This window comes from Grammomys surdaster, unplaced genomic scaffold (genome assembly GCF_004785775.1).
Source record: "Grammomys surdaster isolate TR1022 unplaced genomic scaffold, NIH_TR_1.0 126121, whole genome shotgun sequence".
Classification (NCBI taxonomy): domain Eukaryota; kingdom Metazoa; phylum Chordata; class Mammalia; order Rodentia; family Muridae; genus Grammomys; species Grammomys surdaster.
Window position 1 is genome coordinate 2,808,883 of NW_021620929.1, and position 25,976 is coordinate 2,834,858.

General features: G+C 40.7%; 1 protein-coding gene across 2 annotated transcripts in view; it reads right to left on the reverse strand.

The window, feature by feature from the left end:
• Ranbp17 (RAN binding protein 17) overlaps positions 1-25,976 on the reverse strand; it is a 286,889-nt gene that overhangs the window by 26,931 nt on the left and 233,982 nt on the right. For both annotated transcript variants that reach the window (XM_028756444.1, XM_028756443.1), the window contains 3 exons: positions 23,112-23,326; positions 21,606-21,744; positions 6,106-6,272 (listed from right to left, as the gene is read on the reverse strand). In XM_028756444.1, coding sequence (XP_028612277.1) covers positions 6,106-6,272; positions 21,606-21,744; positions 23,112-23,326 — 521 coding nt within the window. The remainder of the gene's footprint in view (positions 1-6,105; positions 6,273-21,605; positions 21,745-23,111; positions 23,327-25,976) is intronic.

Genomic DNA, 25,976 nt, shown 5'->3' on the forward strand with positions numbered 1-25,976 from the left:
ATCACCACTCACCACTAGGCAGTCGGTCACCAGACTTATTTCTTTAGGAAACATGTCCTAAGTTTCCTGACCTCCTGACTACCTACAGAGTTAGTGAAGACGTTGAGCATACAATATTAAGGGGGAGGAAGCTAAGCTCCGTCTCAGAGATGAGGCTGGCCACTGAGTCTTACTGTTTTCCCCACCAGCTGGTTGAGCAACTCCCTTGTCCTTGCATGTGGCCTCTTTGTCCATCTATCTTGTCCCAACTGCAGTATGCAGTTGGGTTACAAAGAGATGGCCTGATGGTTAAGAGCACTTGCTGCTCTTGCAGAGAACCTGGGTTCTGTTCCTAGCACATGTGAGGTCCAGGGCCCAGTGTACTCTTCCGGCCTCTACAGGCACTGCATTCATGTGCAAACCTACACACAAGCACACAGATGCACACCTAGTGTTTTCTAAAAGGATGAGTACTCTAAATCATTCTACCTTGTGATGACCCAGTGGGACTTAAAATGTTCAAAACACAGCATGACAGACGTCCCTAGATGAGGAGCCATCAGATGAGGGAGCAGATAGCTTTGTGTTAAGTCCATGAACCCTAGGGTTAAAGAGACCTCTGGCAACATCTTAGTTCTTCAGGAAGGGGAGCAGAGGGTGTGACAGAGGAAAAAGAGAGAGTGGCTGTGGGCACATGATAAAAATACATATAGACATGTATAAAAAATGCCATAATGAAAACCATCATTAGGGATAACTAATATGTATAAAAAGTGCAAAATAAAGACACAAAGGAAGGCTGAATGGTGTAGCCCTTCAGTCACTGAATGTGACCGTGGGAAATATACTTGAGGTTTTCTACCTCAGTTTCTGCATCTGTGAGATGCGGATGCTAACAACCCTCACAGAGATACTTGATGACGATGTCAGAAACTGCATACAAAGAACTGAAGGCAGCCCTGCACATGGGCTTTTCTTGGGTCTTACATTTTGCTAGTATTGTTTTTTTTTCTAGAAAGGATACACAGTATATGCACAGATTTCTATGAAAAGGACCAAGGTAACATATATGAGAGCAATTGCCACAAAATCTAAGTGCCTATTTTTTAAATTCTCTGTGTCTAACGATAGATCCTTGGCTTCCTTTAAGTTCTATGGCCAAGTTATGGATGTTCTTCCAGTCTGTTTCAGTTTACTTCCATGTTTTCAGTAATGAAGTTATAAATCCAGCCAAAACTAGCTGGTTAAGTGGAGGGCACCTTTTTGAAGTCTAAGGATCATGAGAAATGCTTTCATTAGTATTAGAAAATATAGCTAATTACTTTTTAAAGAGTTAAATAAGAAACATGAGAGTCTTTTATTTGTCTCAATGTTTTCTGCCTTTAGACTTTTGTTAAATAAGTCCACAGTCCAAAGCCTCAACACCAGTTAAATATGTATCGGCATTTTCTCCTACTCAGTATTAAGAAAGGACTCTTAAGTATGAAAGATGTCTGTACAGTACGTCAAAATGTTGAGCAATATCATTTCAGTCTAAATACGGAGATGAAAAAAGAGCAGATGATTTCCCTTTTGCTGTAACTCACTTTGGGATGCATGTCATGCAGAACACTATACAAAAGCAATTTTCATTGATTGACTGACTGACTGAGGAGAAGGGTGAATGTTCTTTTTGCTCATGTCCCTACTGAAGTATGATTCTTATGGCTCCTGACAGCTCTTTACAACTTCTAGTTAAATGGCATGCTAGCAAACAAACAAACAAACAAACAAGCAAACGAATAAATAAATAGATGAAATAAAAGAAAGAGAAAGAAAATCATATTTAGAATTTCTCTGCATTTTGTTTAGAACTTCTCTGCATTTTAGTAGAGCTGTCTTGAGCCACATAGTGAACTAGACAAGGCTGGTTAAGAGACACCCAAACCTAACTGCTCTAACTCCCCTATGCACTGTATGTAGACATGAGACCATAATTGCAATGTAACTTATCAACATGCTAACCAGAACCCACGCAGAGACAGAGACGCCATAGGTACTGTTTTCCTCCTGCACAAGGTGTTAGCGCTTTTAAGGACATTCCATGCAGAGGAGACTCCGTATCAAGTGCCCTTAACATTTTAAAAGACTTCATCATGTCTCTAAAACAGTTCCTCAATTTTACACTCACCTAATTTGAGCACAGCTATTTGTCTTTTCATATACCTGAATGAACGCTGATCTATTTTTTTTTTTTTTTTTTGGTTTTTCGAGACAGGGTTTCTCTGTATAGTCCTGGCTGTCCTGGAACTCACTCTGTAGACCAGGCTGGCCTCGAACTCAGAAATCCTCCTGCCTCTGCCTCCCAAGTGCTGGGATTAAAGGCGTGCACTACCACTGCCTGGCTGATCTACTGGTTTCAAATGCAAACATTTAACATCAGTAGTAATGAAATAGAAAATAATTCATATACAAATGTTACCTCTAAATCCCTCCAGCAGATCGCTCTCACCTACTGCTAATCAGTGGTCATTAGCAATCTGACTGCTGCTACTGCTGGTCTCTTAAGCTTTTAGTTTAAATATACTTGGGGAGTTCTTCTCCCCTAATTTATGCAAACTGGGTTTTTCAGATGTTAAGTTGTAGTAAGCCTACAATTCTTACCTCAAACAGACTAACTTAAATTGAATGACTCTTCACATGTAATAAACTTTAATCCTTGAGAAGTTACATCTGCTCACAAACTGTGCAAGTTCTACAGTTACATGACTGGTCATAACAAACACGCTTCCAGGTGAGAGGCACATCAAAGGTCTTTCTCGGGTTTGCGGCACACATGGCCAGGCCCACAAAGGTACAGGCTTTTCTTCGGAAGCTTGAGAAGATCATTCTGCAGTTTGGAACTGAGACTCTCCATGCAATTGTGCTTCTAGCCAAGTATGCCCAGGGTGGAGGAAAACAGTTCAAACCAGTAAATAACTGCAGCATCATTGCATCAGTTTAGTTTAAAGAGCTGACAACCCTCTCTAAACTCCAGGCACAATTAGTCATTAGGGTCTAGTTTTTCAACACTGTTAAGCAATTTGTAACCCATTCCTTTTAATAGGGTTAGGCATTACTTAATGACACAGATGCCTTGAAAACTGAGACCTCAGTTATGAAGCAGCAACCTTGTTCATTACCTTCTGTGATAGGCAAATCATCTATAAAAACAGCATTTAATGGGCAGCCAATGAATAATCAATGGCTTACTTTTCATCTGAGTGTGAAAATGAGAATAATCTAATACAAATCCCACCGGTGAGTCTGAATCTTGGGTCTTCCACTCTTCAGGGTTGATTTATAAGGTCTTGGAAAGCTGATGTAAACAGATGATCAATGGGCCCATCCCTGCTCATAATAACCCCCAACTGGCCCACTCCCTCTTTTCCAGGTCCATCCCTCCAGGCTATTAGCTCTGTCCAGCTAATTCTTCCCACTACTCCTGCCTGCTGCTTTTACTCTGGCCATCCGTTCAGTCCAGCAGACTCAGAAGTAATTTTATACGCAGCAGAGAGCGGGTGGAATTGATTTTTCACTCAGTGCTCAGTTCCCATCTGAATAATTATCAATTTTACTGCCTCATAAAGGGAAGAGTCAAAATTTCAAATCAATTCAAAAGAGCTTTTGAGACGACAGAAACTGTGCATAAGAATAGAGGTCAAAGTTGTCAGTGACCTAAGGAGATGATGTCAGATATTACTATACCCAGTAGTTGACATCAGAGGCACTCAAGATGATATAACCTAGTGCTAATGCAAATCATATTTATGCTGACTACCAGAGACCAGTCATTAATATTTAAAGTGTTATCTGAAAGCTTACATCCCAAATAAATAGAATGTATTCTATGGCTTAATAAAGATATATCACTACTTAGTCATGTGCTGTAAAGTGAAAGGTTACCAAGTCTTATTAACACACAGAAATTACTTAAACCAACAAATGCATGGCAATTCTGAGTAAAGACACACCGGCTGATCTCCTGTACAGTCTTCTCACTTGCTTGCAGCCTATTGATTTTTGCTAAAATTTTCAACCCACTTAGAAGTGCCTGGCCAAAGCTGATGGGACAACACTGGATTATGACTGCACACAGGAGTGACTCGGTGGTAGACTTGTCCTTTGTCATGGTAGGCTGGTCCTAATTTCTAGTGTATCCCTGGGAATTTGTTATCTTCGATTCTCTAAGCCAGTGGTCCTCAGCCTTCTCCATGCAGAGCACATAGGCTGCAGTGGACTCCCGCCTGTGTCTGTACAGTAGTGCCTTGCAGGTAGAAGTGAGGGGGAGAAGTGCATCCTCACTATGACAGAATGTGTGCCTTGTACAGGCACCCAAGTAACTCTGACATACCCTGAGAATCAGTGGTGTGAGTTGTGAGGATGTGGGTTTTGGAACTAAACAGACCTGGGTTCAAATTCCAATTCAATTACTTTCTGGTAAATCTTGAGGCACCCAGTGTATTGATCTATAAAATGGGGGACCATGACAGCCACATTTCTAGGTGGTTCTGAGTTAAATAAGACTTCTGCGTGAGTTTCTATAACTACTATGTAAATAGAACTGTCACACAGCTGGTTGATTAACTTCATCCTTACAAGCCTTACTTGTTTTTGCACTTTGTACACAATGGATGAAACAGATCGTTTGGATCCTTAAGAGTTCCACATTTCTAGTCCCATGCAAAGCCAGTCACCACTGGTACAGGTTGGGGTACACTAGAGTCCTCACATGCTCCCCATGGAGAAGGCTGAAGTTCACTGCCTTAGAGCATGTCATCATGAGGATAACAGATACTCACTGAGAAGCTAGAAATCACACTGACCAGATCCTCAATGAATTCTAGTCTAGTCTTTTTTTTTTTTTAACATTACCAATTAACTGAATAGTTTCAGGGCCACAGCAAATAGTAATGGGCCTGCAATAATTATCCTCTGTCTAGTTACTCAAAATATGAACGGATTATACTCCTGTCATCTGTTCTTGGAAAGCAACTAGTTAGCTGAAACGTCACCACAAATAAGACTTTCCTAATTTTGTTTAAATATGAGCAAAGCCATTACAGTTGGAAGGAAGCCTCTTCTGGGACTTCCCACTCTAGTTTCATGTTCGTGTGCAGTGATATAGTGCACGGACTAAGATGACATTGTTCACTAATAACAATAGAGTCAGTTGAAGTATTTACTTCTGCAAATTAGACTATTATGGATATACCGGTGACAAAAGAAAGCTGAAAACAGTGTACCAGATATTTCCTAAATTCTGTGGAAGTAGAAACATGAACCGTAGTGATGGTATATCTGCAAAATGGCTTTATTCTTTGTGGAATATTCCTGGCATTTCACTTCTTAATATGTTGTTTCTCAGATTGGTGGAAGTGAGCTATTTAAAACAATCAAAAACTCGGACTTATGGGGCTGGTGAGATGGCTCAGCGGTTAAGAGCACTGACTGCTCTTCTAGAGGTCATGAGTTCAAATCCCAGCAACCACATGGTGGCTCACAACCATCTACAATGAGATCTGATGCCCTCATATGGGTGTCTGAAGACAGCTACAGTGTACTTACATATAATAAATAAATCTTAAAAAAATGTTAAAAAAAAATTAAAAAAACCTCGGACTTAGTCTGTGTTAGCCAGTTAGAAAACACAGCTAAAGATAAGGCAATTGCAGCATTATGACATATGAATGGAATGTTTGGGAACACTGCCTAATGTCTATACTGCGTGATTCCCAGTTGTCTGCTGGAACAACTGCTCCTCACACTGTCAGACCGGACACCTCCAAGCAAGTTGTCTACACAGAGCAGGAGCAGCAGGACTGTCCCAGCAGCCGGGTCCTTAATGCTCTCTTCAGCAGGTGCTGCTCGGAGTCCAAGGAGGAAGTCTGACTTCTGTGATACTCTTCTTGGCTTCAAAAGAACTACCCTTTCTGAATTCTGCAGTGAACTCAACAGCATTTGGGATTTTTATGGGTGGGTAACCCCAAATTCAGCCAGTGCACTCTCCATTGTCCAGGAAAACTATCAACAAGAATCATGGCTAAACACCTTGGCAAACGCTCATACAAGTCCAGGGGCCAGGTTGATTTCTGGGAAATGCTTTACCTGCTGCAGAACATCTGGGTTTTGTTGCATAAAATGTAATAGTCTCTGACCAGCCTGCATAGCCTCTCTGCTTCGAAGTGGCTTCTTCCCCTCTTTTGCTATGTGCTTGAAGAGATAGGTGACCATGTAGTCTAAACTCGTACAGCAGCTGGAGGAGACGACTGTGTCTGTACAAACAATAAAAAGCAATTCACTCCCATTACTCAACTGTTTGCTCATTCGATACATTGTCTTCACTAAAGAGTTAGGATTTCAAAGCACTTAGGTGAAACTCTAAATCCTTGAGAGAAGGGCTTCGGCTTCTTTCTCACTTTAAGCCTTGTGTCTATTTTACATGGTCTTGCATAGAGAAATAGTAGCAAGAAAAAGGATTCCTGGTCTGAACTGGACAGAAGTCCCCATCTGGGACTTGAACAACCTCTGTTCAATTTGACTGGTTATCAAGCATCTAGTTAGTGAAAAGCACTTCAGGGGAAACAGATGCAAACCCAAACTCTGCCATGGCTTTCCACAGAGGTCACTATAGTATAAAATAATATATGAAAGAGTCACAGGGTCGCATGCTGCTGCTGCTGGGAGGTGTGTGTGTGTGTGTGTCTACTTGCACGTGGAGGCTGTACACACATTAGGAAGCCAGAGGTTAATGTCCTGTATCTTACTCAATCACTTGCTAACTTAATTTTGGGGCAAGGACTTCCCATTGAAACTGAAGCTTACTTATTTGATTAGCAAGTCCCAGGGATCTTCCCATCTCCACCTTCCCAAAGCTGGGATGATAGGACCGTGCCGCCATGCCTGGTTTTTTTCAGGGAAAGCTGGCATCTGCACTCAGGTCCTGTGCGTACATGCACAAGTACCTCATGAACTGACTTCTCCTCCCAGTCCTAACTACTGTATTCTGAGGGAAAGATCATGTTTTAATGGTAGACAAGAATGAGCTGGGTAAAGGCCATGGATTGAGATAGCTTGGAAAGGTTATTTCAGTGAGATAGAAAGAGGAAGTTTTTCAGGGAGAGAAGGGTTAACAGCACAGTGGGAGCCGCACAGCTTCTGTTTATTGATTGTGTTGTTACTTTCCAAGTGATATTTTTACTTTCTCATCATCTGTAAAACACTTTGCAGAGTTGAATGAGAAAAAAAGTTCTTCAGTAACAACAAATAGCTGATACATACTGAAGGCTTACTACATGTTAGTAAAAGCATTGAAGGTTTTTACACAGATTGTTGTTTTTAATCTTTAACTATGGCCATGTAACAACAGTTATCCCCATTTTATAGGTGAGGTTTAGAGATTTAAGTGACCTGTCCAAGGACACATCCTTAGAACACAGTAAGATCAGGGCTGAACAGTAAGTAAGAAGTTGGAGCATGAATCTGTATCGTCAATAACTATATTAAAACCAAGTATTAAGTAAAAATACACACAAGTATCAGTTTTTTTTGTTTTTGTTTTTGTTTAAATAACAGTGGTGGTGGTGCTGGCTGTGGCATAGTACTTTAGCACACATAAGGCCCTGGGGATTTGATCCTTGGTACCTACAAAACCAAACCAAACAAGCCACTAGCCCCATAATAGGAACTCAGATTGCAGTCCCTACTGGGTTGCCATTCACAGCATGAAGGAGGGTACACTTTGGTTTGCAGATGAGAATGGGTAGGGAATCAGGATAGAAGGTTAACAATGTGGGTTGGGTTCCTACATGAAAGCATCCAAAAATGGATAGAGATACATTTACTTTGAATTAACAGAAATGTTATTCAAAGTTTTCTAAGCAAGTAACCATTATGTAAGCATTTGTAATTTCCTTTATTTACTAAAATGATTGACTCTTCAAGTTCGTTGTTTTCTCTGGAGACAGAGTATCCCAAGTTGTCTTCTGACTTGATATGTAATCAAGGATGGCCTTGAACTTTGTTCCTTCTGCATCTGCCTTCTCAGTGCTGATCCTGAGATTGACAGGCCCAAGCCACCATGCTGGTTTTATGCAGTTCTAGGAACTCAGCCCAGGGCTCCATGCATCCTAGGTAAGCACTCTACAACTGAGCTACACCCCTAGCCTTTATCAAATTAACTTCTAACAACTACTGAGAATTAGGTATCATTTGCATTTTTAAATAAGGAAAGGATAAAGCTCTGTGGTATAGTATGTGTCTAGCATACTTAAGGCCCTCAAGTGAGGTGAGGGAGAGGAAGCAGGAGGAGGGGAGGGGAGGGGCTAAAATCCAGAGATTCTCTAGTATATCTAAATTCAGTGATTTAGAATCTTAATATGGTTAGTGTGATACTACTCATATTTTTTGGTTATTGAAGACATGTCAACACAATCCCTGGTAATTTTTTGATTAATAAAGAGAAACAAAAATAGCAAACAGTGTAGCCTCACAAGAGAATCAGACTGAGAGGCCAGGCATGGTAGCATAAGCCTGTAATCCCTATACTTGGGAGGTAGAGGCAGGAGGATCAGCAGTTTGACTGACCCAGGCTATATGAGATCTTGATTCAAAAAACCAAAACTTAAGTCAAATTGAGCAGAGACAAACAGAAAGAAAGAAGGGAGGGGAGCTGAGAAATAGTGGCTTATTCATCTTACCTTTGAGACTGATAGATTGGAGGTCAAAGAATGACTTGAAAAATGGGAAGCTAAACTAACCTGAGAGAAGGTAGGGCCCTTGTTTAGTAAAACTGAGCAAGGAAATAGCACCCCAGCTTGAAAATGGTCACATAGTTATGAAGCCATGTCCTAGACATAGAAGAGAGGAGGTCTGAGGGCTTCTGAGATACAGACAGGATGAAGGCAGCCCATACAGGATCTGGAGGAATGAGAGGCTGAACAAAGGTCATGGTCTGGACAGCTGTTCACTGGGGTAAGACATCTTTTAAGAAAGGAGCATCTCCCTCCCAGCTTCTCCAAGCTGTGGGACGTACGGACACTCTTTATCACATCCCACACCCCGGGTGCTCTGTAGGAAGAAATCCTGTGCTCTGCCAACTGTGGGAAACAGCCCAGGATTAAACACTGACTTCTTGAGTTATTCTCCTTGTTTTTTTTCTCCTTCGTTTTTCTACATTTGAAGCCCTGATCATGAAAGTAAAGAGCAATATGTTATCAATCATATATAAAACTTAAAAGACTTCACATAATTTGGTGACCATATTGCCATGCAAGTTGCATTAAAAGGGTCTAATCCACTGAGTCAGCTGCAGAAAAGCCAGGTAAACACTTTAGACTCAAAGGTTGGAGCACACAGCTTTGCAATAAAAGCAAGGGGTTCCATTATGGTTGATTTATGGTTGGGGCTTTGAAAAGGATAAATGTTTTTTCTAGGTAGTTTTAAATGTGTGGAATCATAAGGATTACAGGAATTTGGTCAAAACAGGATGAACAGTGCTGAAGATGAGACATTAGCATTGCCTCATCTTTATCTGCAGAGGAAACTATCGTGTGGCAGTCAGAGTCAAATCGGGACTTCTCAGAGAACGGGCAAATACCACAGATGTTTAGATTTGATGCCACTTTCTGGTTTTTTAGAATGTTTTGATAACTATTAGGTGCTCTGTCCTCCTAGCAATTCATTGTTTGCCACTGAGAAAGCTAAGTGCTCGCGCTTTCTTACAAGTGGTCTCCACAGGAATCACACACATCATCAATAGCCCTCCTGCTTACTAAGGCCCACCATGGAAAGCTGCTCTGAAAAGTGAACTGTGTACAAGAGCTGCACAACAGTCAGGAGGATGATAATGGGGCTGAGTTAACATCTGGCTTCAGCTCAAAACTCATCTTCATAGCACAAGGATGAAGGTCTTGGGAAAATGTAGTCTGAAGGGCAATTTCCAAGACAAAAGGACTACTGGGGAGGAATAAGCAGTAGCTTTGGGCAGAGGCAAGCATAAATCTAGGCTGTTGTTTTTGAGCTGTCTGACTTCACATCTATAGTGTGCAGTATATACAGCTCAAGCTCGCACTGCTGTGACGCTTCACCAAGATGCTGCACACACAGACTGTGACAGGATCCCCCAGTGGCAGGCTCTTCTCCCTTTTCATTTCCTAAACATTTTCCTAGCTTTCAATTCCTTAAACACAAAGCCTATCTACTAAACTAATCCACAGCTGTTTTCTCTCTTTAGCATCAACTACTTGTGATGGGGAAAACTGATGTACAATCCCACTAAACTCTAACATATTTCTTCAATGTTTCACTATTAATATTGTACTAATACTTAACATCCATTCAAGAATGTTAGAAATGGCAAGATACCTACCCTGACATTTACATACATTTTACTGATAACTATCAGGTTCGGTGGTGTGTAGGTGACTGAACGTCTTGCTTGCCCTCACTTTTCCCAGGCAGGTACTTGTGCCACTAAGCCACCCTGGCAGCCAGTGCAGCTGCTCTGCACTTTGTTAGCCCTTTGTGCTGCCCTTTCCCTCCATGTGGACGGGAGCCCCACCCACAGCTGAGCTCAGGGCCTTCTCTCAGCATGGCTTCAGGAAGTGCACACTTCCTCATCCTCCAGCTCCCACCTCACTGGGATTACTGAACACTTACGACTTGGCATCTTCTTTACTCACCACTAAAATACACGCTTTCATGTCTTATTCCCCTCAGTACTGCCAAGGTCTAGAATACTACTTAGTGCACAGCATTTGTACAAATGATAATTATTGAACCAATGGGTTGGGAATCATTACGAGCAGCCTTTTGTAGGTCCTAGGCTTGTTCTATGCTTGTAAAAGAGTGAAGGTAGTGGGAGAGAGGTGCACAAAAAGTTAGCTGAAAGCCAACTGTGACAGTGCACGCCTTTAATCCCAGTACTCAGGAGTAGAGACAAGGGTCTTTGTGAGTTAGAGGCCAGGCTGCTCTACATAATGAATTCCAGGCCAGCCACTTTACATAGTGAGACCCTGTTTCAAAACAAACAAACACACAAATGAACAAACAAAATGTAGCTTCAAACTATAAACATTAATGAATGCTAGTTATTACTTTACACCAAAGCTATAGAACTGAAACCTATGTAGGTTTTAAACACAACCAGCAATTCGCTTTTTTGCTTGTGTATCAGGTAGATCTAGCAGGAAGGTATGATAAAGAGGTGTAGAGAGAATATCTTGTGTATTGTATGGATGTATTACCTGTCAATTAAAAAACCCAGGGCCTATAGGAAAGGCTAAAACAGGTGGGACAACTGGGAGGCAGAAAGAATTCTGGGACAGAGCCAGGCATTGGAGATTTGCCCAGGAAGACGTGAGGAGATGGATACATGGCACCTGAACACAGGTGACAAGACACGTGGCAGAATGTAGGTTACAATAAGTGGGTTATTTTAAATTATGATCTACTTAGAGAAGAGCCCAGCTACATGGCCAAGGTATTTGTAAATACATTTTGAGTCTTATTTCTGGGAGCATGGGGCTGTGTCCAGGAAGAATCAGGCTTAACTTCTACAAAAAGAAATGAGAAAGACTTTGACACAACTTTCTGAGCCATACTATACGCATCTATATACTGAAAATATTACTTAACTCTTTTAGTAAGTATTTAGCAAGTGCTTACTGTACCAGGCCTAGGAATAAAGAAATAGTTGAGACCGACTGTTCCTTAATTGGCCAAAAGGGTCCAGCAACATCTTTTCTCAAATACTCTTGAGTATCCCTAATGCTATTGGTTAGATTCTATAGCTTGAGGGTAACACTATTGCTGAAGATACTACATACTTATGGCGTAGAACTAAGAAATCTAGCTGGGGCTTAACTGAAGTTTTATCCCTACTGGCTAGCATTCAGTGTTGGAAGGTTTTGTGCATACTACCACAGGAAAAAAATAATCCTCAGTGTTACCCAGCTACCAACTCTGTGAGCTACAACAATGGGCTGCTTACAAGATAGGCCCACTGGTGTAATTGTGTATGGATGTTATCAGGGCATCCAACCATGTTTAAAAGCTGGACTTAAGGACCGCTCAATGGACAAAATCCATACTTGAAACAGTTAATGAGGAAGAACCTGAGATGGCTATGGGCCTAATGAGAAAATAACATTAGTCTGAGAAATGGACACAGCAAGAAAATGATACCTAAGGACATACTTCTATACCCACAGATCTCCTCAACCCTCACCAGAGAAGTGACAACATAGGGACCCACAACTGGACAACATACAGAGAGGTAGAGACTTTGGAGTGCTCAGTCCTAAGAGGGATGTCATTATCATACAGTCCCCAGAGACTGCATGCTCAGAGATCTATGCAGATCCAGGATGGTGGATGGTTTCTGGGAAAGTGTTTTCTAGACACAACACAACAGATATGCATATGAACTCACAGATACTGTACAAGACCTGCACAAGCTTAAGAAAGACAAAAATCCCAGCACAGAGAAGGGGGAATAAGCACAAAGTCCCATAGATAACTAAGGGCAGGCCCCATGCTCAGAAGTGGTCGGCCAATATAAATCAGTCTTTCTTAAAAAATTTGTTTTGTGTGTATTTTGTTTTATTTTGTAATAGAAGAGAAAGAACATGAATTTGGGTGGGTAGGGAGGGGTAGGGAAATCTGAAAAGAGTTGGGGAGCCATTAAAATCTGATCAAAATATATTGTATGAGATTCTCAAAGAATAATAAAGAATAAAAAACAAAATACTACTGTCCCTCAGATGGCTATGATCCAGAAGGGAATGAGGAACACAGTGCTCCTAGATTGTCTTGCCCACTTCTGGTATACACTGTTCTTAAGAACAAAATGAGCACTGACTGCTCTTCCAGAGGTCCTGAGTTCAATTCTCAGCAACCACATGGTGGCTCACAACCATCTGTAATGGGATCCTATGCCCTCTTCTGGTGTGTCTGAAGATAGTGACAGTGTACTCACATACATAAAATAAATAAATCTTAAAAACAAAAGAATGAAATGAACAAACACAAGAACCACTGTGACAGAATCAGGCACACAGTATGTACCCACTGTTCCTGTGTCCACCGCAGCAATGGGATGGTGCCCAGCACCCTTCATATGCTAATTTGTCAACATCTTGCTGAAATGCAGATCCCAGGCCTGACAAATATCACACTTTAAGACTAACAGAGCTGGTTGCAACCGATTTAAAATCCTTAGTATTACTATGATGTAAGATAACAGAATGTCAAGCTAAACTGTAATAACGAAAGACAAGACTTCTGCTTCTTCCCACGAAGGATTAACTGCTATGAGGATTTCCCCTCCTGCCATAAACAACCAGAAACAGGACAAAATATATGAAGCAACAGTTTTCAATTACTGCACAACAAGAAGTATAGGACTATTAAACCTGAGGAGAGGGGAACTAATGAGGTAATACTTACAATTGCCGTAGCGCACACCCAGAACAGTCTAGACTGCAGGACAGGAAGGGCAATCCAAATAAAGCCAAGGGGTCTCAGTAAGTTGAAGACTGAGGCAGCTATAAATATGTGCACAGTACCAGAGTGTGGGAATCACAGAGGGATAGGGTTTTAGAGATCTGTATGAAGTCTCTATTGCTTTCCTTGCACACAAAGAAGAAACTCACCAAAGCTACAAAGCTGATGGCTAAAAGACTCCTTTTTTTTTTTTAATTGGGTATTTTATTTACATTTCAGATGTCAGGGCCAGAACAGTTAACACATATAACTGGGTACTACAGTGCTCTCTAAGGGCTGCCTCTTAGTGTGCAGCTCAACCACTCTAAAATCAACGCTGTCACCCCAGCTGTAATGAACGAAGTTCATAAGTAACTCAACTAAAAGAACAGAATCCAAAATCCTAATCAAATACTACATACAATAAAATTCACAATATCTGATATCCAATAAAAATCAAGACATACATAAGAATATATAATCCATAAAAAGAAAAATAAGTAGAAAAATGTGTAAGAAATTACTCCAGTAGACAAAGACCTAAAATGACTTTCTTCTAAAACTTATAAACTGTACCAAAGTTAAAGGAAACCATGAGCTCGATGAAAAAGTACAAGATACAAAAGGCCAAAGGTTACAGTGATGGCTCAACTTCTAGGACTAGCTAGTGAGGGAGCTGAGTCACAGCACTAAGAGCTCATGGACAGCACAGGCAACAAAGTGATACCCCGTCTTACACACATACTCTTACACACACACACACACACACACACACACACACACACACTCACACTCACAAATAAGATTTTTACAGAATAAAACTATAACATCTGAATAAAAAGGCACAACACTGGGGCCAGGCAAAAATAGTACATTGATAGCAGACTAAAATTTGTAGGAAAACATCTATGAACCTAACATACAACCATAGACATTTTTTAAAGAACTGCTCCCCTCCAAAGGCACAATTGAGCTGCAGCCACCAAGAGGCGTTCCGTGTGTGTGACTGGAGTTTAGGGATAAAATGGAGACACAGATTGTGGCTGTCCAATCTATAGTGGGAAGGGTGTGATGGTGCATGGCTTTAATTCTAGTGCTAGGGAGGCAGAAGCAGGCAGATCTATGTGAGTTCGAGGCCAGCCTGGTCTGCATAAGAGTTCAAGGACAGTCAGAGCTCCAGTGAGAATCTTAAAAATCAAAACAAACAAACAAAAAATAAAAGTAAACTTTGGTAAGATTATTTGAAAATGCTCATTTTAAATATATAAAGCACCAATAAAAAATAAAGGCAGCTCATAAACCCCTGAAGCTAGAAGACGGATTTATTTAGAATGTTTAATTAGAGGTGAGCAAGTTGTCACCTTCCTGCAATCCCAGCTACTCAGACGCAAGGGCGGGAAGAGTGTAAGTTCAAGGCCAGTGCACTGGCTGGTTATGTGTGTCAACTTGTCACAAGCTGGAGTTATCACGGAGAAAGAAGCCTTCCTTGAGGAAATGCCTCCATGAGATCCAGCTGTAAGGCATTTTTCTCAATTAGTGATCAAGGGTGGGAGGGCCCATTGTGGGTGGTGCCATCAATGGGCTGGTAGTCCTGGGTTCTGTAAGAAAGCAAACTGAGCAAGCCAGGGGAAGCAAGCCAGTGAGTAACATCCTCCATGGCCTCTGCATCAGCTCTTGCCTCCAGGTTCCTCCCCTATGTGAGTTCCTGTCTTGACTTTCTTTGGTGATGAACAGAAATGTGGAAGTGTAAGCCGAATAAACCCTTTCCTCCCCAAGTTGCTTTTTGGTCCTGAAGTTTTGTGCAGGACTAGAAACCCTAAGACAGTCAGAATGGACTATACAGAGAAGCACAGTTCTGAGAAAGAGTCAATCAAGCAACAGACCAACCAAAAAACCCAGTCTACTGACTTAAACCCACTAAATTAAAACAAGTATAGGCTTAACTCTAAAAAAAGAGATGGAAGAGAAAGGAAAGTAAGAACAAAGACCAGGTGGGAAAGCTGCAGATTCAAACCCCAATATATAGATAGTTAACCACCTGAAACTCTGTTTAAATGCAGAAAAAGTCAGCTCTAATGAACATATCTAATCCCAGCTACATGCTGCAGAAAGTCCATGTTCTCATCCCCAGAAACTGTGAACATAATAGGTTTTACAGTGGGGAATTAGGCTACTATTATTGAAGTGAGACCCAGTGTAAACTCAAGTGTCCTTAGAACTGGAAGAGAGAGTCACTCAGAAGGAGTTTTCTGCCTGGCGGTGGTGGCGCACGCCTTTAATCCCAGCACTTGGGAGGCAGAGGCAGGCGGATTTCTGAGTTCGAGGCCAGCCTGGTCTACAAAGTGAGTTCCAGGACAGCCAGGACTACACAGAGAAACCCTGTCTCAAAAAACAAACAAAAACCAAAAAACAAAAAAAAAAAAAAAAAAGAAGGAGTTTTCTTTGTAGAATTCTGAGAGATTACAATGTTGCTGCCTTTGTATTAAATACTTCAAAGCTGGAGACAACGGGCCTTGCTGACATCCCAACTTTAACTCATATCATACACAGAAGGTATAAAACTGTAAAGGAATACTTTTATGCTTTAAGGTATCAAGTTTCTGATACCTTAGGATATAAGGTATGCACGTGCTCTATAAATAATCAATATTAAATGTAAAGGCACTTTTATAACTTATAAAAGGATGCTGGGTGGTTAGATGTCTCAGTGAGTAAAGATACTTGCTGCAAAGCTTGATAACCTAAGTTTGATCCCTCAGATCCTCACAGTGAAGGACAAGAGCTGACCCTGCAAGTTGTCCTCTGATCTCCATATGAACACTATGGCACATGCACTTTACCCCCAAATTAATACATGCAGTAAGGAAACAAGGTATTACCAGACAGAACTTTCAGAAAAAAGAATATTACTACAGATTGTGAGGGCCATTTTTTGATAATTTAAAGGTAAATTCATCAAGGGATGGAAAGATGGCTCAGGAGTTAAGAGCACTGACTGCTATGCCAGAGGTCCTGAGTTCAATTCCCAGCAACCACATGGTGGCTCACAACCATCTGTAATGGGATCCAATGCCCTCTTCTGGTGTGTCTAAGAGAGCAACAGTGTACTCATATACATAAAATAAAATAAATCTTAAAAAAGGTAAATTTATGAAAAGAATACCATAATTTCAAATATCTATGTGCCTGACAGGAGCTTTGAAATATTTAATACAAAGCCTGGTAGAACCAAACAGAGAGGTTGGACAGAGCTATAATTAGTTAGACTTTAGTATTTTTCTCTTGTCAATTCATGGGACAAGTAGATAAAAGAAATTATACAACTAACCAGTAAGAATATAGATAATCAGAAAGTCATTAATCCACTGGGAGTGGTGTACACCTTTAATCCCACCCTTTAATCTCAGGCAGAGGTGAGCAGATGTGAGTTCGAGGCCAGACTGCTCTATTGAGTGAGTTCCAGGACAGCCAGGGCTACACAGAGAAAACTTGTCTTGAAAAACCAAAACCAAAACCAAAACCAAAACCAAAACCAAAACCAAAACCAAAACCAAAACCAAAAAACCAAAACCAAAAAACCAAAACCAAAACCAAAACCAAAACCAAAACCAAACCAGCCAGCCAACCAACTGACCAATTGACTGACCAATCAATCAATGACAATATTCTATGACATAATGAAATAAAATTACACTCAATAATGTAATGAGGAGCATCTTCAAAAAATTGAAAACTAAGCAATAGGTGATTAAAGGAATCATCTAAGAGTCAAATGAAGATCAGTAGGACAATAGAGACTTTTCTGGTTGTCCTGTCAAACAGCCTTCTAGGTACTTAGGTTTATCCCCATAGATTTCAACTCTTTGGTTAAAGAAGCTTTTTTTTTTTTTTTTTTTGCCAGGGGAAGTGGTTAATGCGGAGGTTCAAAACTGATTAAAGTGCTAAGAATGAGTGACTAAGAGTGCTCGACCCTAAACAGGACATCTGTATTAAATCCTCAATCCCTAAGACCCAGGGAACATCTCAGAAGAGTGGACAGGGAGAAGTAAGGATATGAAGGAGTGCTGGAAAAGGCTGTCTGTTTGACAGGACATGGCCACTGGACTCATGAACTCACAGTAGCAATGGCTACCTGTACAATAAGCCAGTCAAAACTCAAGCAAAGCCTGGAGTGAGACTCAAGAAATCTACCCAAGCCAATGAGCTACTAGCAGTTGACAGTTCCTGGAGAAGACAATTATTTTTGGGGGGGCTTATACTGGTATGTTTCCAAGCTCTAGTACATGTACCCACCCATGAACATATGGGCAAGCATCACTGACTGGGCTTAGAGGGTGCCTTAGTTAGGGTTTCATAGCTGTGAAGAGACATCATGACCAAGGCAACTCTTATAAAGAAAAACATTTAATTGGGGCTTGCTTCTAGTTTCAGAGGTTCAGTCCATTGCTATCATAGTGCAAACCATGGTGGTGTGCAGACAGACGTGGTGCTAGAGAAGGAGCTGAGAGTTCTGCATCTTGATCTGCAGGCAGCAGAAGGTTACTGTGTTCTGCCCTGGGTGGAGCCTGACATAGGAGACCTCAAAGCCTGCCTCTATAGTGACATACTTCCTAAAAAAGGCCATACCTTCTAATAGTGGCACTCCCTATGGGCTAAGCATTCAAACACATGGGGGCCATACCTATCAAAATCACCACATTCCACTCTCTGGGCCCCACAGATGGGTAGCCATACATATATCACAGTCTCAACAATATTTGAAAGTCCAAAGTTCAAAGTCTCTTCTGAGATTCATGCAATCTCTTAACTATAATCCCCTATAAAAACAACAACAACAACAACAACAACAACAACAACAACAAAAGCTGATCATAGACTTTCAACACAAATGGCACAGGGTATACATTACCATTCCAAAATGTAGGTAAAGAAGCATGGTGAGAAAATACTGGAACGAGGCAAGACTGAAAACCAGCTGGGCAAACTCCAAACTCTGCAACTCCATGTCTGGTGTCAAAGCGCTCTTCAGATCTCTAACTCCTTTCAGCTTTGTTGATTGCAACACATTTCTTTCTCTTGGGCTGGTTTCACTCCCATCTACAGCCTTCCTTGGCAGGTATCCCATGACTCTGGATCTCTAGCTTTTTGGGGTCTCCAAGGCAATCCAGACTTCACCTTTACAGCATCACACAATGGTCTCCCCGAGTCTCCATGTAGGAACACCCTGCCACACATCTGGCCTCAGCAACTTTCCTTAGTTGAGGAGGGAGATTCTATAACCCCTTTCTTCTTTCACTGACTCTAAAGCCAGTACTGCCAAGTTCTGCTGCTTGCTGGGGCTGGAACATGGTCCCCTTGTTCAATTGCATCTTTACCAGCTTTCTGCTTTGATGGTTTTCTTTACTGCCTAAGCTTGGCTGTCATGGAACTTGCTCATAGACCAGGCTTACCTTGAACTCAGAGATGTGTATGCCTCTGTTTCATGAGTTCTGGGATTAAAGTCCTGTACACCACACCTGGACCTAAGCTTTTGTACAGTGGGTTCAAACTACCACAAACTACCACAGTGGGTTACTGAAAAAAGTAAGAAAAAGGACATGTCAGCTGGTGTCTGTGGAAATTTGTGAGGTGTGTAGGGGGTGGATATAGAAATTAGTATATACATGTCATGAAGTCCTCAAAGAATAAATAAAATATTATTAAAATATTTTAACTGAATAACAGTAAAATCAGAATGTTTACTCTGTGAGATATGCTCATAATACTGCTGACTTAGTATATGAATACATTATAAAAGAAGGTCTAAAGTCAATCAATATGTTTATCAAAAAACCAGACTAGACAAGAGAAAGAAAGCAAACTATAGAAGGAAGAGACTATACTTAGTAAAGTAAAAAGCAGAAAATGAAAAAATCACCAACATGAAACCTTTTCAGTAAAACTGGTAACTTCATCTAGAATGATAAGGAGGAAAGAAAATAGGGCTCAAACAGCAGTATCAGGACATAACTGTAGACACTACAGACACACTGAGAGCTGGCGGATATTATGGACAGACCAACAGGTAGATTATTATAGACAGAGATTCAGACACACTGGATAGCAGGTGGCTACTATGAACAATCTTATGACAATAATGTAAGAGGAGCTTAAGGTAAAATGGACAGATTCTTAAAGACATGAACAGCCATGAAATACTCTGGTGATATAATAAATAATTGGAACAGCAATTGAAGAAATGTTGTTTATAGTTGGAAATTGCTCAAAGAAAAATCTAAGACTGATGGTTGGTTGAACTGGAGAATGCCAGTAAACATTAAACAACCCCTGTACAAGTCCATGTAAACCTTCTGAGACAGCAGAGGAAGAAACATTTCTAAGCCCAGATTATGAAGGCACAGGACTAAAACTAACACATGTCAGGGTTATAAAAACACAAGTTGGTTGGTGTTGGCTCACACCTTTAATTCCAACACTTGAGATGCAGAGGCAGGTAGAACCCTTAATGAGCTCAAGGCCTGCCGCGAGCCTGCAGAGTGAGTTCTAGGACAGCCAAGGCTAGACAGAGAAATCCTGTCTTGAAAAACCAACCAACGGGAGCTGGAGAGATGGCTCAGAGGTTAAGAGCACTGGCTGTTCTTCCAGAGATCCTGAGTTCAATTCCCAGCAACCACATGGTGACTCATAACCATCTATACGAGAATCTGATGCCCTCTTCTGGCATGCAGGAAGAATACTGTATACATAATAAATAAGTTTAAAAAAAAAAAAAAAGAAAAACCAACCAACTAACAAATCAATCAACCAACCAACCAAACAAAAAATCCAAAACAACAATGAAAACAACAAACCCAGAAAAAGAAAATAGGAACTGTAGGAAAATATATTAATATAGAATACACCATTATATGATACAAAGATGTAAAAATCTGTATCAAAGTCCTATCACTCTGAGTACAGGAATGCATGGTTAGTTTAACCTCTAAATATGATCATTAATATTAATATATTAGCATACAGAAATCCCCATGTATGTTGTTATGAGTATTGTCTCTCTTAGGTTTCTATACAGTGATAAAAATTCCATGACCAGAAGCAACCTGAGGAGGAAACAGTTTATGTTATCTTACATCTCTCTGCTTCTTGGTCACCATGAGGCCCAAAGTGTGGGGAACATGAGACCACATGCTGAAGTTTCTGAAACTATGAACCAAAATATTAACATACCTTTCTGTATGCTGACTTCTCTCAAGCATTTTGTTGTGGCAATAATTTACTAACAAAATACAAATAACAAACAAGCATAGAAATATCCTCAAATTATTCACTGGTAATATGGAAATTAAAACCACAAAGAAATTCCATTTCATATACAGTATGATGGCTCAGCCTGAGAAGAATCACTCGAATGTAAGGATGAGGAACAGCTGAAACCTTTCTACACTGTTGTAGCAGAACACAATCACATTGGAAAATGGCACCTCAGCATTGTAAATCTGACAGCATACAACCCAGAAATCCTATCCCAGGTATTTGTTCAAGGGAAATACAAAGAATTGTCAAATAAAAACTTGTGCGTGAATGTTCATAGTGGCTATGCTCAACATATTGAAGTAACGAAAACAATCCAAACAGCCATTAGACCATCTGTGGATAAAGAAGTGTGGTAATACATATGATGCAATCACACTCAGAAAAAAAAAAGGCACAAATGAACTGACTTAGATGATTCTCAAAGGCATTATTTTAAATCAAAGAAATAAGATACAAAGCATTTCCTATTTTAAGAGACCATTTTTATTACGTAAGGGTAAGTAAGGAACTTGAACCTTCTGTAGTGATACAAATACTTTAACAATGTTGTGATTCATTATTGTAGATGTATTGGTTGGAACCTTTTGGACTTTGATGGTCTTTAAACTGTATCTCAAAAATGATAAAAATTAATAAAATATTAAAGTGTATTTTTCCATTTTCAAGTAATAGCTTGTAAAATAACCTTTCAGTTGGTCTGATAACATTCCTTTTCCCCTAATAGGACAAGAATCTCAGCGAATACATGTGTTAGGAGAATGAAGTCAAAAGTCTTTCCTGTGGAGAACAGTCTTCTCTATGATCCTTACCAAGAGTGGTGAGTCCCTCTGAGAGAGATGTGAGAACGTACAGGAGCACAGGAGGCTCCAGGTTGGTGATGAAGCTCATGTGGTCCTGGGTGAGACATTCCAGGAGTGGATAATAAGACTGGCTCAGTTTCCGATATTGCTACACAAAGAGATAGAGTAAATGTCAAGCCACATGGATATGGCATCCCAGTCTGCTATATTTGTACAAAGCTGACCCATTTAATTATTATTTATGATTTATCATATTCTAAAGACAAGAAACGAGTGTATGAGAAAATACCTGGGAGAGCTCCAATGTAACGTACAGAATATCAAGGCATCGCACTCATGGCAAGTATAACCCAGAACAGTATGGCATCTTGTGAGATGAGAATGCCTCCTTGAGCATGCTTACTAAGATGTGGTTTCTGATCCTCACTCCAGACTCACTCAATAAAAAGCTCTGAAGTGTGGCTTTTCAGATATGGTAAATCCAGTCTCATGTCCCCTTGTTCGAGAACTCCTAAGGGTTTTCATGGTGGAGCACAACTGTAGTGAAAAGTCCTGTCAGTGAGGCTGCTGAACATGGTAACTGATGGACTCCAATTTCTACTTTGTAACTTCTGCCATTCAGGCACAGTGTTCCGTGAGCTTTTTCACTGTTGCAAAGTGGCTTCCCAGCCTGGCCTGAGGTGCTGTGCTTAGTCCATTCTAAAGTCTAGGAACATCACTCACACAAGCTCTCCAAGTAATTCATGAAACCTCTGGGTGGGTGAAGGTGGGAAGTCTCAATTAACCCAATGCTGAATCTGGTTATTTTAATAAGTACTGAAAACACATTGAACATAGAATGGCTTCTGTATAAACTGGCAGAAATGTTTTAAAGAAGCTCTGCTGAGACAAGTCTAGACATTTGCATTTCCAACGAGCATCCCAGACATTTCTGCAAGCTTTCAAAGTTTAAAGGTCACTAACATGCATCACAGAATCAATATCAGAGCAGAAAGGGGGCTGAGGAATCACATTTTAAAGCCCATTCATTTAAAAAGTGTGGCCTAGAGGAGAGAGGTGGTTAACTCAAGGTAAATGACTGACTACTGTTTAATATATCAGATTGCTCAACTTTCAGTTTAACACTATCTGCCGTACCCATCAACACAAAGGAAGAAACAGCAATAAGCTCAAGAGTGGAATGACAGGCAGGGAAATTCTGCACCCAATCCTGTGTTTCCCACTGTGAACCATGAACATAGCTGAAAGCAATTCACTGACGTTACTAAATCTACTTTTCATGAGGAAGCTGGAGCACTTTGGATGACCACTGGTTAGGAGTGACAGCTCTGACATTTTCAGTCTCTGTGTTGAATTACGTGGGTTATCACTATAGCTGGCCAGAGCAAGTATGTTGCACTGAAATATCAAATGTAGTGGTATTTGGATTCCCTGGGCTTCACTGCAACAATGCCAGGCCTGTGGTGCTGGCACTTCACATCTCACATGAAGACCCCATGGCACAGCAGTGCTTACCAGCAAGTCACTATGAGACACTGACAGCAGCATTTTGACAAAGGCCTGGAGTACATTGTCAAAGTGGTTGTCCCCATACAACTTGAAGACGCCAAAGCTGACATAATTCCCACACAGTGCAGACTTGAGAGCGGAGTAGCAGATGGAGATGCCCTTGAGCTTCATTGGATAAATCTCATCTTTGGAGAGACTCCCAAGAGACAGGATCTGATTTCCTGTTGTAGGGTAAAAGCAGAAAGAAAGTGATATGAGGGGACAAAATCCAACACAGCTGTGAGACACACCAGCATTTCACCGTGCAGTTAGTGGGTAAATTTCCTCCAGCACTTCCCTCCAAAATGAACCAAAATGAATTTATATTTTTTGTAAAAAAATATAAATATACAAGATCATTTATTTGGGAAGAATGAAGAGCCCAAGGAAAAAAATCAATCAAGGGTACCATGGAAGGTTCACATTTCTTATTTGGATGGTGACTACACTGATATAAACATAGACCTCAAGAAATGCATGAGAGACATATACTCTTCATATTAGTTTACGTACTTTATGTACATGTTAGGGTAAAGGGTGGTGAGATGTCTTGGTGGTTAAGAACACCTGCTACCAATCCATCCCACGAAGTAGAAGGAGAGACTGCACTGTCTTAGGTTGTCCCTGACTTAAAGACATGTGCTGTGGTTTATGTGTGCACACATATACACATACACAGAAATGCACAATAAATGAATATATAAATGTTGAAAAGGAGAGAGAAACTGAGTTAGCAAAAACATTTTAAAAAAGATAGAGAGGGAGGACAAAATAACCACCTAAGCAGAATCCCAGTAGAGAGGGGGCAGGCACAGATCCCCCCATTGCCTGTGGGGCTACAGCATTTGAGAGCTTCTGGGAGAGGGAGGATTAGTTTCCCTTAGTGTTAAGGCCCCCACTCGAAAGAGTGCCTGGACAACACAAACTGGATTCAACAGAGGAGACGAACTCTCAAGTTGAGTGGGAAGAGATGGGAGGGAGGTTGAGGGGTGAATATACTCAAAATATATTGTAGGAAATTCCCCAAGAATTATTTTAAAAATTACTAAAAATAACGAGCTAAGTCATGAAGAAAGAAAGAGAGAGAAAGAGAGAGAGAGAGAGAGAGAGAGAGAGAGAGAGAGAGAGAGAGAAAAGAAAGACTGAGATGTAACTGATTCTAAATTCTGGATGGTTTAATTTTCTATGTGAACTTAATTAATCTTAGGTTACTTTATTTTTAGGAGCCTTATAGATTTGGAATTAGATGAGACACACAGAAATTACTGGCACTATACAAAATAATCACTGGTTTTTTTCCCTTTAGGTCTTAGAAGATCTTGAGATGATTAGTTTAAAAACTCTACTGAAATTCTAGGCTGTGGTGGCTAACCTTGGTTGTCAACTTGACCATATCTAAAACCCACACTGCTGGGCATGTCAGTGAGGGGTTTTCTAGCTCACGGTGGAAGACCCGCCCTAAATCTACCTTTTAGTGACAGCACATATATAGAAGAAGGAAGGTTTTACTTTTCACCTGCTTGCCCTCTTTCTTGCTGGCAAGTTCATCTATCCTGTAGAACTGGAACATTCTTTTGCTATTAGAACCTATTCTCCAGGATTCTAACACAGACCAAATACTCTCTAGAAATCTTCCAGAACCTCAGTACCATACTGGAACTGCTGAGACATCCAGGCTCATAGACTGAACGGAACAAATACCAGAATCTTGATCTACTCATTGAGAGATAGTCATTGTTGGACTACCTAGATTACAGCCTGTAAGACATTCTAATAAATCCCCTTTTCATTTATATTCTATCAATTCTGCTCCCTTATTTATAATTTTCATTTATTTATTTATTGAGATAAGGTATCTCTATGTAGTTCTGGCTGTCCTGGAACTCACACTGGAACTCACAGAGATCGATCTGCCTATCTCTGCCTCTTGTGTGCTGGGGGGTAAAGTGTATACCCCTATGTTCATTCTTTATTTGTTTTTGAGAGAGGATCTCTCTATATAGCAACAGCTGTCCTAGAACTTGGTTGTTGCTATGACAACTAGGCTAGTCTTGAACTCAGACTATCTGTCTCTGCCTTCCAGGTATGCACCATCACGTGCTGTAGTTCTGTTCCTTTAAAGAACCCCAACAAATAAATACATATGCTGACCAATAACAAGACAAGGAACTGGTTATATAATTACTTTAACACTTTAGTAGTACTTAGCACTTATAATCAACAGTTTCTGTATCTGGAACGTGTTCTGAAAGTGTATAGCTAGGTAGTATCTAGGAATTCTTTAAACAATAGACTATGCGCTTTCTTAGCTCTTCTTTTTGCCACTCAAATGAGTGTTGCTTTTAAATATGAAACTAAATTACATTTCTAAAATGTAGAGGTACAGTATACTTTAGTCTGTGCTTATTAAGAAATAAGCTTCTCAGCACCCATCATCTGGTCTGGCTGTGGACAGAAACTGCTCCAAGGCGATCTGGGAGCTGGAGGAGATAGAAAGGAAGTATCTGCAAGGTTTTCTGAACATGCTGAGAGCCATGGTGAAAAATGATTGCTGGGCTCTAGTCAATCTTTTTCTTCCTGTTTCTTGCTCAGAACCACCAATCCTGCTAATGATCTCAAGCCTGCAACTAAATGCCTGGCAAGAGGCAGGTGTTTACCACACCACACCATCTATACCATACCATCAACAGCCTTCTATACTACCCCACCAACAGCCTTCCATATGACACCAACAGCCTTCTACACCACGCCTCAATGGCCTTCCATACCACACACCAACAGCCTTCCATACCACACACCAACAGCCTTCCATACTACACACCAACAGCCTTC